This window comes from Mus pahari, chromosome 5 (genome assembly GCF_900095145.1).
Source record: "Mus pahari chromosome 5, PAHARI_EIJ_v1.1, whole genome shotgun sequence".
In the NCBI taxonomy this organism is placed as follows: Eukaryota; Metazoa; Chordata; class Mammalia; order Rodentia; family Muridae; genus Mus; species Mus pahari.
Window position 1 is genome coordinate 31,352,129 of NC_034594.1, and position 13,888 is coordinate 31,366,016.

Sequence of the window (13,888 nt, forward strand, 5' to 3'; positions counted from 1 at the left end):
GTGGGGGGCTAACCATCTCCTCTTTCACCAGATCATGGCTCATTTCCCCCATTTTATATCTCAGATTCAGCAACATATTTCTCTTGTGATGGAGAGCCGGCTCAGTGGTGAAGAGGGCTTGCTGTTCTTCTGGAGGACCCAAGATAGTTTCCCAGCGCCCCACATGAACCAGCTCACCTCACAACAACCTGTCACTCTAGCTCTAAGGGATCCAATACCTCCTTCTGGCATCTGCACTCACATCTACAGGCACAGACATACACGTATACATAATTTAAATTTTTTTAAAATCATTTTTTTTAAAAAATAAAAGGAATGACATTACTGTAACAAGCCACTAAAGATGTTCTGAGCACTTAGACAGCTCTGTCATTTCCTTATCTAATCCATATGTATATTTATTTTCATTTTAACAATTCCTGTAGCACTCTGGGGTGAGCCTGGAGGTCTGATCTAAAACCAACCAGAGCACTCGAGAGGACAGTGAGGTAATGGCAGAGGGCACATAAACACCTGTGTTAGAGTCAATTTCCAAACAAATGACATCTAAAATTTAAAAAAAAAAAAAAAAAAAATCAAAAAAGGAGGAGCATCGAGGTAGTGTTGTAGCTCCCTGGCTCCAAGGCAATGAAGGCACACAACAACCAATCAAAGCACATGGCTCACTCCTGACAGTCTACAAACGCTGGCTGGCCTGAGAGCTACTGAGCAGCCCTTACCCAGTCCTGCTGATTTCCATACTCCAGCCACCCTCAGAAGGAGCTAATGATTCAACGTTTTACTAACAAACAGCTACACTACAAATTTTTTTTTTTTTGAATCTAGCTATCCTGGAAGAGAGGTGAAAATTCTCAAAATAACATCTGAGGTAAAGGTCTACTCACTCACTGTATTAGATAAAGGTTCCTTTAAAAAGCTATCAATTTAGCTGGGCGGTGATGACACAACCTTTAATTCCAGCATTTGGGAAGCAGAGGCAGATTCTGTGTGAGTTCTCTGTGAGTTTGAGGCCAGCCTGGTCTACAGAGTGAGTTCCAGGACAGCCAGGGCTACACAGAGAAACCCTGTCTCAAACAAACAAACAGACCACCACCAACAACAATGATAACAACAAATCAATTATATTTTGGGGGCTAAGGTAAAGTCCAGCCCACTTGCCCAGTGTGTGTGAGGCCCTGGCTTCAATCTTAGCACCACAGAATTAATTAATAAATTCCTTAGATTTTACTTTTAATCACAGAATATATTTTGTCATGGAAAATCACCCTTGAAGGATTTTTTTTTTTCACTTTAAAGACCTGTGAGATATAAAATCAACAAATACTTTAGTAAATTTCTAAACAGTTTCCCAAAGGTAATAAATTAATCTTTAACAACAATCTAGCCAGCCACTGTGATAAATGAGTTCTGAGGTCTGTTTGGGCGGGACAGTTAAGATTCTCTCTCAACAGAGAGTGGGGAGAGGAATGGGAGAGAGAGGGAATTGGGGAGTGGGTTCAGGATAGAGCTGTGGGAGAGACTGGAGAGAGGGCCAGGAGAATGAATGTAAATTGGTGGCTGGGGCAAAGGGAAAGCATCTCTAGGACATGCCAGAGACCAGGGATGAGGGAGGCTCCCAGGAATCTATGGGGTGACTTTAGCTGAGACTCTAAGCAGTGGGCGTATGGAACTTGAAGTGGTCACGTCCTATAGCCAGGCAGACCTCCAGTGGAGGGATAAAGACACTAACCCGCCCACAAGACTTTCCAACCCCAAATCTGTCCTGTCAACAAGAAATGCAGGGACAGGGGTGAGATGGCTCAGCGGGTAAGAGCACTGACTGCTCTTCCAAAGGTACAGAGTTCAAATCCCAGCAACCACANCTCCCTCTTCTGGAGTGTCTGAAGACAGCTACAGTGTACTTACATATAATAAATAAATAAATCTTAAAAAAAAAAAAAAAAAAGAAAAGAAAAGAAATGCAGGGACAAAGATGGAGCAGAGACTGAGGGAATAACCGACCAATAACTGGTCCAACTTTAGACCCATCTCATGGGCATGCACTATGATACTCTGTTATGCTTGCAGACAAGAGCCTAATATAACTGTCCTCTGAGAGGCTCCACACATCAGCTGACTGAAACAGATGCAGAGGGCCACAGCCAAACATTGAGCGAAGCTCACAGCGTCTTACGGAAGAGTTGAGGGAAGGACTGAGGGACCTGGAGGGGATAGGAACTCCATAGGAAAACCAACACTGTCAACTAACCTGGACTGTTAGGGTCTCTCAAAGACTGAACCACCAACCAAAGAGCATCACAGGCTGGACCTAGATCTGCCCCACCCCCACCGCCACGCATATGCAGCAGATGTGCAGCTCAGTTTTCACGAGGGTCCCCCAACAACTGAAGCAGGTGCTCTACCTAAACCTATTGCCTACCTGTGAATCTGTTCCCCTAACTGGGCTGCCTTGGCTAGCCTCAATGGGAGAAGATGCACTTAGCCCCCCAGAGACTTGATGTACCAGGATTGGGGGATACCCAGGGAGAGCTTCCACACTCTCAGAGGAGGGTAGGGAGAATGGGGGAAGGGATTGAGTAAAGGGAGGGACTGGGAGAAGGGGAGTAGCAATCAGAATGTAAAATGAATAAATAAAATAATGGAAAAGGGAAAAAACTCAAAACACCAAAACAAACAATATATATGTATATGCATACATACATAATGCAAGGTATGTATATGCATGCATACATACATGTATATACACATTTATTCCTTACATTATATCACAAAGCAATCTGGAATTCAATGGCTAAAATTTTCTAGAAAAGTAAACAGACCTCTTCTCATCTCTTCAAGACACAGTATTTAGATTTTTCCCACTATTTTAAAATGCTTGTTTTATTATTCTCAACTGGCTTATAAAAAGTCAAGTAAAAATACTTACAGTTACTTATCACTCCTCCCAGCGGATCGCCTTTAAAGTCAAATTCAATATCCATGTATTTGCCCTGTCAAAGAAAGACTCTGTAAGTTCATCTCAAAAGCCCGCGTTTTGGAAAACAGCATACCGACTCATTTGTAGTCCTTTGTTTCAATGTAATTAAGAAAGGTATATCATATAAGCACGACTCAAAACCATGCGCCTCTGTGAATAATTCACACTGTATGCCCGAGTCCTAGAGCCCACCAGGGTCGTGGCTGACACACATGCACACAGACCGGCACACACATGGAGGGAGGGGGTCAGGGGGGCTCCTTTCCATCACGTGATTTTTTTTTTCACTTCAGACCTTTTTCAAATCAAGACTAAAAGTGTTGGGGCTGGTGAGATGGCTCAGCGGGTAAGAGCACCGATTGCTCTTCCAATAGGTCTGGAGTTCAAATCCCAGCAACCATATGGTGGCTCACAACCATCCGTAACAAGATCTGATGACCTCTTCTGGAGTGTCTGAAGTCAGCTACAGTGTAATTGCATATAATAAATAAATCTTTTTAAAAAAAAAAAAAGTGTTGGTATTTTGTCTTAACTGCACCCCCACAGTTCCTGGCAATGGTCAGGTAGGCTTGGCCCACTATAAAAGGGGCTGCTTGGCTCCTCCTCTCTCTTACTCTCAACTCCCTTATTCTTGCTTCCCGCTTGCCCCCTCCCCCGCATTCCCCATTTGCAGCAGGCCGGCCTCCACTTCTCTACTCTCTCCTTCACTCCGCCTTTCTCTGCCTCTGCTACCCCCTTAACTCCCCTCCCCATGCCCTAAATAAACTCGATTCTATGCTATATCAGTGTGTGTCTGGTCTCTCAGGGGGAAGGGATGCCTCGGCATGGGCCCGCTGAGGCACCCCCTACTCCCACACACCTTGCCAGAACATCCATCTCTCTCTCTCTCTCTCTCTCTCTCTCTCTCTCTCTCTCTCTCTCTCTCTCATTTATTTATTTTATGAATGTGAGTACACTGTTGCTGTCTTCAGAAGAAGGCATCGGATCCCATTACAGATGGTTGTGATCCACCATGTGGTTGTGGGATTTGAACTCAGGACCTCTGGAAGAGCAGTCAGTGCTCTTAACTGCTGAGCCATTCTCTCCAACCCCTCTTTCTCTTTTTATGGTAAAAAAAGCACAAGTAAAAAAGTCTTGGCAGAGAAACTGATTGGAAAGATAAGTTATTTCATTTTATAGGTGAATGTGTTAGCCATACAAACTCAACATCAGGCAGTAAGTGAACGGCAACACTCCATGTTCCCATCTGCTGTAACCAACACGCAATGATGTGGTGTCACAAGCTCGGAATCAAAGACTACTTATTCCCTTTAGTGGCTTTTGACCTACACTGTACAGAAATAGAGAGCTCAGATTCACATTACATTTTATAGACAGTATCTTAAGTTGGCTGGAGTTTAGCATTGTGATATTTACGGTCGGTCTCCAACGCATCACTGAAGGGTAACATGAACATCAGAATAACCATGACAGTTGCTCTGTGTTTCGAAATGTGTATGTTTATTTTATTAGTAAAAACTTTTTGTGTGTTTTGTGTCATGTGCTACCTTAATCATAGTCAAATAAACACTTTGTATATAGTTTTCCCTAAGAGTTATATTAATTTTCAAAATGTGATAGGAAGGGTGAAAAAATATGACCACGGGGCACTTAGTCAACAATGCAATTTGTTATTAGCTTACAGACACTCCCTCAGGTCCCGCTGCCACTGCCATCTATCCTTTTCTTTCTTTTTTTTTTTTTTTAAAGTTTTATTTATTTATTATATGTAAATACACTGTAGTTGTCTTCAGACACTCCAGAAGGAGTCAGATCTCATTACGGATGGTTGTGAGCCACCATGTGGTTGCTGGGACTTGAACTCAGGATCTTTGGAAGAGCAGTCAGAGCTCTTAACCGCTGAGCCATCTCTCCAGCCCGCCATCTATCCTTTTCAAATCTTCACGTGTATCAAGCAACTGTCTCCGAATCATTTCTTCTGGGTTGACAAAAGCAGAGTGGGGAAAACAAACAAACAAACAAACAAACAAAAAGGAGCTGGCAGCCTGGTAAATAGGACATTGTGGTGCAGAGACAAGCTGGCCAGAGCTCATCATGGATACACATGGCTATGCAAGGTGGGAGACAAGGGACGAGGAAGGGAGCCCAGAGTTAATGCAGAGTGTCTGAAGTTAGGTGGGCAGGAGTTAGGGAACAGAAGAAGTAGGCACAAGGACCAGCTCTTGTCATCACAGTGAGGGACACTTTCAGCCCAGAGAACAAACTCAGAGCACTGTGACCTTTTGACACTCTCCTGATGTGACCCACTCTTCCTGACGGCTCCTAAACAAGGAGGCATGATCAGATTTGCCACTTTTTCAAGCTCACCTGATTAGTGTTCTGTGGACTAGAAAGGGGCAGGACCAGATGCAAGGGTATCAAGGGACCAGGGTATCGGGTGCCTGCACTGATTAGGGGAGAGATGCTGATAGCTTCCAGTAGGAGCAGCAACAGATGAACACAAACAGAGAGCTAGCCAGAGTGGCAGAGGCAGGCTGGGGCTTGACAGAGAGGCCCTCCAGAACAGCCGGAACACAGGAAGGAAAGCAACTAGAGAAGAGAAAGGAAAACTCTAAAAGAGGTGGGCTAAGGATTGACCTCCAAGAAGGAGATACCTTCCACAGAAGTCCCTAGGCACAGGAGGCAACAGGATCCAGAGAGCAGGTGGAGGGGCTTAGTGAAACAAGAGTTGGAAATCTTCCAAGGTAACAGTGTGAGTGTGAAATATTCCCCACGGCTTGATGTTGGAACATTTGGTGCCAGCTGGTGGAGCTCTTTGGGAAAGCTGTGGAACCTTTTGGACACAGGGACCAACCAAAGGACAGATGGCATAATGTCAGAGATCATCATGGATGTTTCTTAAACCGTAAGCCAAAATAAATCCTTCCAAAGTTGGCTTTGTAAGGTATTTGGTCACCAAGAAAAAAACAAAAACAAAACAAAACAAAAACCACTGCAGATGTATGTAGGGACACACAGACACACACAGACACAGACACACACAGACACACACACACACACAGACACACACACACACACACACACACACACACACACACACACACGGCAAGTATAGGATTAATTAGGTCTAAGGGCCTGGTGACTTCTCTGAAGAAGCTGCCAGACAGTAAATGACAAGAGTATAAACACTGCAGAGAGAACAGGAAGCCAGCCACCAGTGAACTGTTGGATAGCTGTTGGATAGCTGTGTGAATTTCCTCGCTGAAGGAATGGCCCTAAGGCAGCCAGCCACACCCTCACAGCTCATCTAAAGCTGGGTAATGACTTGTAGCTTTCTGTAACTTACAAAAAGTGTAGGGTTTCTAAACTTGACTCTCAGCATGATCCAGTTGGAATTTTAGTCCGTGGTCTTAACACTCTCCTTCCACACATTCCAGCAACAAACTATGGTAAACTCAGGCCCAGTTCTTCGTGGTACCCAGCCAATCTTCCCTGTTCTCCAGAGGATTTCTGAGTCCCTTTAACACTATCTTCTACATAGAATCTTCTCTAAAAGTCCATAAAACTTCACACTTCTGAAAAACTTAAAAATGCATGTACTGTGTCATCACGAGTTTTAGATCCACCCAACCTCCCTAATGCTTCTCAAAGAGAAGCATTCACTGGTTAAGTGTTTTCTGAGTGTCTACGGTGGCACCACACACTCTTCTAACTGTTAAGAGTCTAAAAGGGACACAGGAAGTCAGAGTAACTTGTTCCCATGGCACCAATAAGTAGCTCAAGTCAATGATGACAAAATGTGGTCATCTGAAACAGCATTTCTAAAGAGTAATTAATACCTTAGGCAAATAAAATCAAGATGAAGTCAGAATATATGAAAGGTATTACAGATTTGTTTGAGTTGATTTTTTTAATCCAGCCACTTTACTGAAGTTATCAGGTTTAGGAGTTCTCTGGAATTTTGGGGGGCCACCTAAATATACTATCATACCATCTGCAAATAGTGATATTTGACTTCTTCCTTTCCAATATGTATCCCTTTGACCTCCTTTTGTTGTCTAATTGCTCTGGCTAGAATGTCGAGTACTCTACTGAATAGATAGGGAGAGAGTGGGCAGCCTTGTCTAGTCCCTGATTTTAATGGGACTGCTTCAAGTTTCTCTCCATTTAGTTTGATGTTGGCTACTGGTTTGCTGTATATTGCTTTTACTATGTTTAGATATGGGTCTTGAATTCCTGATATTTCCAAGACTTTTAACACGAAGGGATGTTGAATTTTGTCAAATGCTTTTTCAGCATCTAATGAAATGATCATGTGGGTTTTTTCTTCTTTGAGTTTGTTTATGTAGTGGTTTACGTTGATGGATTCCATATATTGAACCATCCCTGCATCCCTGGGATGAAGCCTACTTGATCATGGTGAAGGATAGTTTTGATGTGTTCTTGGATTCAGTTCTCCAACATATACCAAGGACACATGCTCCACTATGTTCATAGCAGCCGTATATATAATAGCCAGAAGCTGGAAAGAACCCAGATGTCCCTCAACAGAGGAATGGATACAGAAAATGTGATACATTTACACAATGGAGTACTACTCAGCTATTAAAAACAATGAATTCATGAAATTCTTAGGCAAATGGATGGATCTGGAGGGTATCATCCTGAGTGAGGTAACACAATCACGAAAAAAAACAAAAACAAAAACAAAAACACCACGCACGGTATGTACTCACTGTTAAGTGGATATTAACCCAAATGCTCAGAATACCCAAGATACAATTCACAGGCCACAAGAAGCTCAAGAAGAAGGAAGACCAAAGTATGGGTGCTTCAGTCCTTCTTACGAAGGGGAACAAAAATATTCATGACAGAAAATATGGAGACAAAGTGTGGAGCAGAGACTGAAGGAAAGGTCATCCAGAGTCTGCCCCACTTGGAGGTCCATCCCATATACAATCACCAAACCCAGACATTATTGTGGATGCCAACAAGTACTTGCTGACTGGAGCCTGATATAGCTGTTTCCTGAGAGGCTCTGCCAGAGCCTGACAAATACAGAGGCAGGTGCTCTCAGCCAACTATTGGACTGAGCATGGAGTCTTCATTGGAGGAGTTAGAGAAAGTACTAGAGGAGCTGAAGGGGTTTGCAGTCCCATAGGAAGAAGAGTAATATCAACCAACCAGACCCCCAAAGCTCCCAGGGACTAAACCACCAATCAAGGAGTACACATGGAGGGACCCATGGCTCCTGCCGCATATATAGCAAAGGATGGCCTTGTCGGACATCATTGGAAGGAGAGGCCCTTGGACCTGTAAAGGCTCGAAGCCCCAGTGTAGGTGAATTCGAGTGTGGGGAGGCGGGAGTAGGTGGGTGGGTGAAGAAACACCCTCATAGAAGCAGTAGGAGGGGGGAAGGGTTAGGGGATTTCTGGAGGGGGACCAGGAAAGGAGATAACAGTTGAAATGTAAATAAAGAAAATATCCAATAAAAAAATAAAAAGAGAGAAAGTTATTACCAAGTCATTATCATTTGAAGAGAGACATAAATAATACAGCATGCCACCCAGCATGGGCAGGTCTAGAGAGCACCCAGCATGGGCAGGTNCACCCAGCATGGGCAGGTCTAGAGAGCACCCAGCATGGGCAGGTTAAGGTAAAGGGACACCATAGAGGCTTGCTGAACCTGTCTGCAAAGATCACTCCAGCTACATGGGAGGTGCATACATACTTATAGTAAAACACAGAAACAAATCCATATATTTTAATTTCCTTCCTGGTTCTTTGAGACAGGATTTTTCTGTAGCTTTGGCTGTCCTGGAACTCACCCTATAGACCAGGCTGACCTCAAACTCAGAGATCCACCTGCCTCTGTCTCCCAAGTTGGGGGATTGAAGGTGGGTGCCACCACTGCTGGGCTAAAATTCTTATTGAATGGTAGCACATGTCTTTATTACCACCACTGGAGAGGGAGAAGGAGGACTATCTCTTTGAGTTCAAGACCAGCATGGTCTTCAGACAGAGTTCTAGAACACAAACAACAAGCAAAAATCGTAATGAATGAGAGGCTGGACAAAACCACTTTCTAACAGGGCAGGTGCCACCTGCTTCTCTCCGGAGCCTATCCAGCTTAGCAGTCTGCATACAGTAGATGTTTCACCCACTGCTGAGGCAATAATGCTAATAAGTCTCTTTCCTAAAAGAAAATAAAAAGGTTCCAGAAGTCAAACTAAATATACTGGGGCATATGGGAGACACTGAGGTATGTCCTTGAATGCACTAGTTACAAGTGTCAGCTAGGACCAATGTGTCTTAATTACAGGCTCTGTCAGATTTCTCAGTAAAGTGATCAACAAATTCATTCTAGGTTAACCGACCTGAACATAGTCAATGGTACTGTCAAGCAATATCACAGTCACACACAAAATAGCATAGAGTCCAATTATAAAATTACAACACGTATTTAGGTGTGTTATTAATCAAGTCAGAGATGACAAAGCAGAGAAATTACTAGAAGGAAGACATGAAATGATTTGGCCTCTAATCAAGGGTTAATCTCAAATCCTAATACTCATGTTATAAGAGGATTTCTCTAAAGCTATTTAATAAGATAAATCACCTACCAACCCATTCACTGGATCTTAAATTGCACTATAATGACCTTTTAAGCAATATAGTTTTCTGCCTTTGTATTGCCATGGTCACATGTATTTGTAAATATCTTTAAAAGTGCATGTACACACAATTTGCAAACAAAATTAAATTTTATCACATAAAGAAGCCCAATCAATGGAATGACTTCACTTCAAATCCTATTCATGCAACGAGATTATCCATGTTACCAAACAAGTAAATGCCTCGATCAAACTGGTAAGTAAATGCCTCGATCAAACTGGTTATAAGGGCTTTTCAGGCTGATCAATGGGAAAATTCACAGCCTTGGGTTTAAGAACTTATTTAGCTTTCTACTTTCTGAGCTACAAAAACTATCTCCATAGAGACCATTTCTTTATTTAAGCTTTGGACAACCTGTGTAAGAAGGCCAAGAGGGAGCCGGGTGTGGTGGCGCATGCCTTTAATCCCAGTACTTGGGAGGCAGAGGCAGGCGGATTTCTGAGTTCGAGGCCAGCCTGGTCTACAAAGTGAGTTCCAGGACAGCCAAGGCTACACAGAGAAACCCTGTCTCAAAAAACCAAAGAAAAAAAAAAAACGGCCTCTGGTAGAGAAACATCAGAAATGACCAACAGCACAAGCAATGGACAAGAGGATTGCTAAAGAAAACAATCTTTTAATATAAAAATTTGGTTAAACCACAGAAGAAGAAAAAAATCTCAAAATTCCTTCAGGGGGTCAGACCAAATCATAAAGATGTATAATCCCACCTACTCAGGATGCTGAAGCAATAGAAATGAGAGAGTTCAAGGCCTGCCCGAGGAACTTAACAAAACCTTGTAACCAAAAGAAGCAGAGAGGAGAAAAAGTGGGGTACTACAAGGTATAAATTAGCAAGCACGGAGACTCTAGCACTGCAAAAACCAAAAACACAGGTAGTGTTTGTATCTTTGTGAAGATCAGGGGCCTGAAGTGAGGTGGAGGACCAAACTCGCCAACATGCAGGCACATGCTGGACAGTAACAGGAGTGGGGGTTGGAACAGCAGCAAGGGCCAGACTGAGTCAAGACAAGATATCAGTTAGCTTCCGTTTTCAGTGCTCAGTTCCCCAGACCCCTGCACTTACTAAGCCTAGGGATTTTTACTGCCAAGAAGTTTAAAAATACATCCCGTCCTCTCTGAGGTCATCAAATAAGAGACAAAGGCGACAGAGTATGCAAACAACACTCACTTGATCTTTCCTTTTTATTGAATTTCTGAGTCTTAATTATGACTTCTAAATACCAAACTCTAGATGAGTAAGAAATTATTATAAATAGCCTTCTGTAATTTTTTTTTGATTGAAGATGAAGAGAAAACATGATAAAAAATACTTGGCCACTCCAAAAAAAAAAAGAAAAGAAAAGAAAAGAAAAGAAAAGAAAAGAAAAGAAAAGAAAAGAAAAGAAAAGAAAAGAAAAGAAAAGAATCTCAGAAAACAAAGAACTTTTATAGAATTTACAGTGGTCTCGGCTAGGGCTGGGTACCTCCTGGCTTTAAAGATGTGTGTATTGAGAAATATTAAACAGCTGCTTGTTTAAACACACATGGACCAAATATTAGTGTTAGCACTTAAGCTTCTACAAATACTTACAAATCTAGATGAGTTGTCATTCCTCACAGTCTTGGCATTTCCAAAAGCTAGTGAGAGAGAAACAGATGCATCGTTAGAGCTGATAGAAAAAAATAATACTGAGCAGAAACATAAAGCAAGTATAGTACTGGACAGGAATAACCCTGGCAAGCATAGCTTGCAGTGGTGGCATGTCTACATACAATTCCCACGCAAATCCATCTAGCAGAAATTTTAATGAGTTTCTTAAACTTCCCTCAGTGATTAGAAATACACAGAAAGAGAGCAAGTGACAGTGTTGGATCTTGGTACTGTTTCAAGCACTACTCTAAACTTAATCCTGCCTAGGTTGACACTGTTTAACTCCTTTACATAGGAATCTAGTGGGCAGCGAGCAGGTGCCTAGTCCTCCGCCAAAACTACCCGTTGGGTTATTTCAGAAATCATTTTCTATTATTATAGATTTGGTGCATGTGGGTGAGGAATATAGATTGCAGGAGGCATGTGAAACTGAAAACCGTTTAATTTTGAAATAAAGCTATTTATGTAAATGTGATTACATAACTACAGTACAGTAAGAACTATACTGAGAGTTGGAAAATGAGTCATTTCAAATAAGATAAAAAAAAACGATACAGACTTTGTTAGCTTATGCCCAACAGGCAGACCTATATGAAACTTTCTAGAACACAAAGTGACCCAAAATGCACAGACCAAGTCTGTTTTGATCTCAGTGCTTCCAGAAGACCAATCTGCCCTGGGACAACCTTTGAAATGAAGGCCCATGAGAACTGCGGGGTGGTTCTGCCCCGGGCACAGAATGGTCATGTTTAACACAGATGGACAGCGTAGCTGTGAGGCAAATGGACTGTTTCACCAAGCCTGTGCACAAACCCGCACAAGCCAAGCTGGGGTGATGCAAAGCGAGAACAGAGTAGTATAAGTACAGGTCACATATGTAGAAAGGCTCCCTGTGGATGCCCCGACAGAACATCCCAAATCCAGAAGGGAACCCAGGCCGGCCCAGTACACCCTGCAAGACACAAAACATTTCTACCAAGGCCCCCTCCAACCCAAGCTGTTTTGGTGACAACGAGTCACAATTGAGACTAGCGGCTCCATTCCGGAAGATGTGGCTAAACGAAATGAACCTTTTGAATAAGAGGCTAGATACCACATTTCTGAAGCCTCCATGGCTTGCTTCATCAAGTTAAATGAGGGTTGGGGTGACAAAGAAGTGTCACAGAGCAAAAGACCTTGAGAGGCCACCTAGTCCTGAAAGAATCACCTGGAGAGAAGGAGGTATTCTTAGGGGACACCAACTTTGACCATTTAGCAGCCAAACCCAATGTGTGACATCTCCTATTAAATCAATGTTTTATGTCCTTTAAAAACCATTTGTTTGCTTGTTTGTTTATTACTTATTGGAGGTGGGCACGTGGAAGTCAGAGGAGAACTTAAGAGTTGGTTCCCTCCTATCAGGTGGGTCATCTTACTGGTCCTGTATCAAGCTTTTTACTTTTAAAAAACACGTAATTGGCTGGATGCAGTAGTGCAAGCATTTAATCCCGACTCTCAGAGGCATATCTCAGTGAGCTGAAGGCCAGCCTGCTCTCCATAGTAAATACTAGGCTAGCCAGACCTTATGTCGACAAACAAACAAACAAACAAACACCACATGGCTGGCTCAAGATAGGTTAAGTCAAAATTTACAAAGTCAACAGAGAAGGTTCCTTATATTTAGAGGTGCTTGGGCCAAGTGTGGTTTAAGTTCCTGACAGCAAACTCTCACTTCCAAAGGAGATCGGCTGACATGCTGTACACTGAGAGGGGAAACACTGCAAACACTCACCAAAGGAAACACGCCGAGGAAAAGGGGATTCTCACAGATTCACTGCCAAGCAAAAGTCATCTGTGCACGCAGCCTTGATGACAGTGGACACCTGGCCTGGCCACCACTAAACTGTGACGTTTCCCACGCTTTTATGGGCTAGTCCTTTATGCCAGGTTTGAAATGTAGGCCTGCCAAGTCAACTAATTAATTAATTAGAACAGGCCTAAAGCCCGGCTCAAGATGCTGACACATAGAGATAGAGATCACTGTACTGTGGCTTGACAGTCAGGGGGACGTGAAGGGCTGCTCCAGAACTTGGTTCAGAGTCCCATCTGCAAGCCGTAACCATCTTTTCCTCAAACAAATCTGAGCTGCATCTTACCAAACACAACCCTAAACACTCAAGTCTTTTACTGTGAGTCTGGAAATCTCAAACAAGTACTCCATTATAGAACACCCGAGACACATTCCACAGTTGTTGGTTGGTTGGTTTTTTTGTTTTTTGTTTTTTTTTTTTTTTGTTTTTTCATAAAGTTCGTTGTTCTAAACGTTCATTTACAGTAGCCGCTCCAGTTAAAAAGCGAAGCGTTTCCCATAAAAGATAACACACACCCACAGTGGACATTTCGTCCATTTCCTGCACTGCAGCCTCATTTCAAATACCACCAAATAAAAAGATCCTAGTCAAAAATGCAAGCTACAGCATTCCACCCCGTTGTTCCTTTAGACCACAGCATTCCTAAAATAAGCCTGTGCCGAAATCAGCTCATGCAGAGCGCATAACCTAAAAGCAGAGGCAGGAAGCAAAAGGGCCAGATCTCAGATTAGTAAAACGTAGCAATGCCACTTCTTA

General features: G+C 42.8%; 1 protein-coding gene across 7 annotated transcripts in view; it reads right to left on the minus strand.

The window, feature by feature from the left end:
- Myo1b (myosin IB) overlaps window positions 1-13,888 on the minus strand; it is a 164,922-nt gene that overhangs the window by 58,370 nt on the left and 92,664 nt on the right. For all 7 annotated transcript variants that reach the window (XM_021198945.2, XM_021198943.2, XM_021198942.2 and 4 more), the window contains exons 6-7: window positions 11,223-11,269; window positions 2,927-2,990 (exon numbers count right to left, since the gene is read on the minus strand). In XM_021198945.2, coding sequence (XP_021054604.1) covers window positions 2,927-2,990; window positions 11,223-11,269 — 111 coding nt within the window. The remainder of the gene's footprint in view (window positions 1-2,926; window positions 2,991-11,222; window positions 11,270-13,888) is intronic.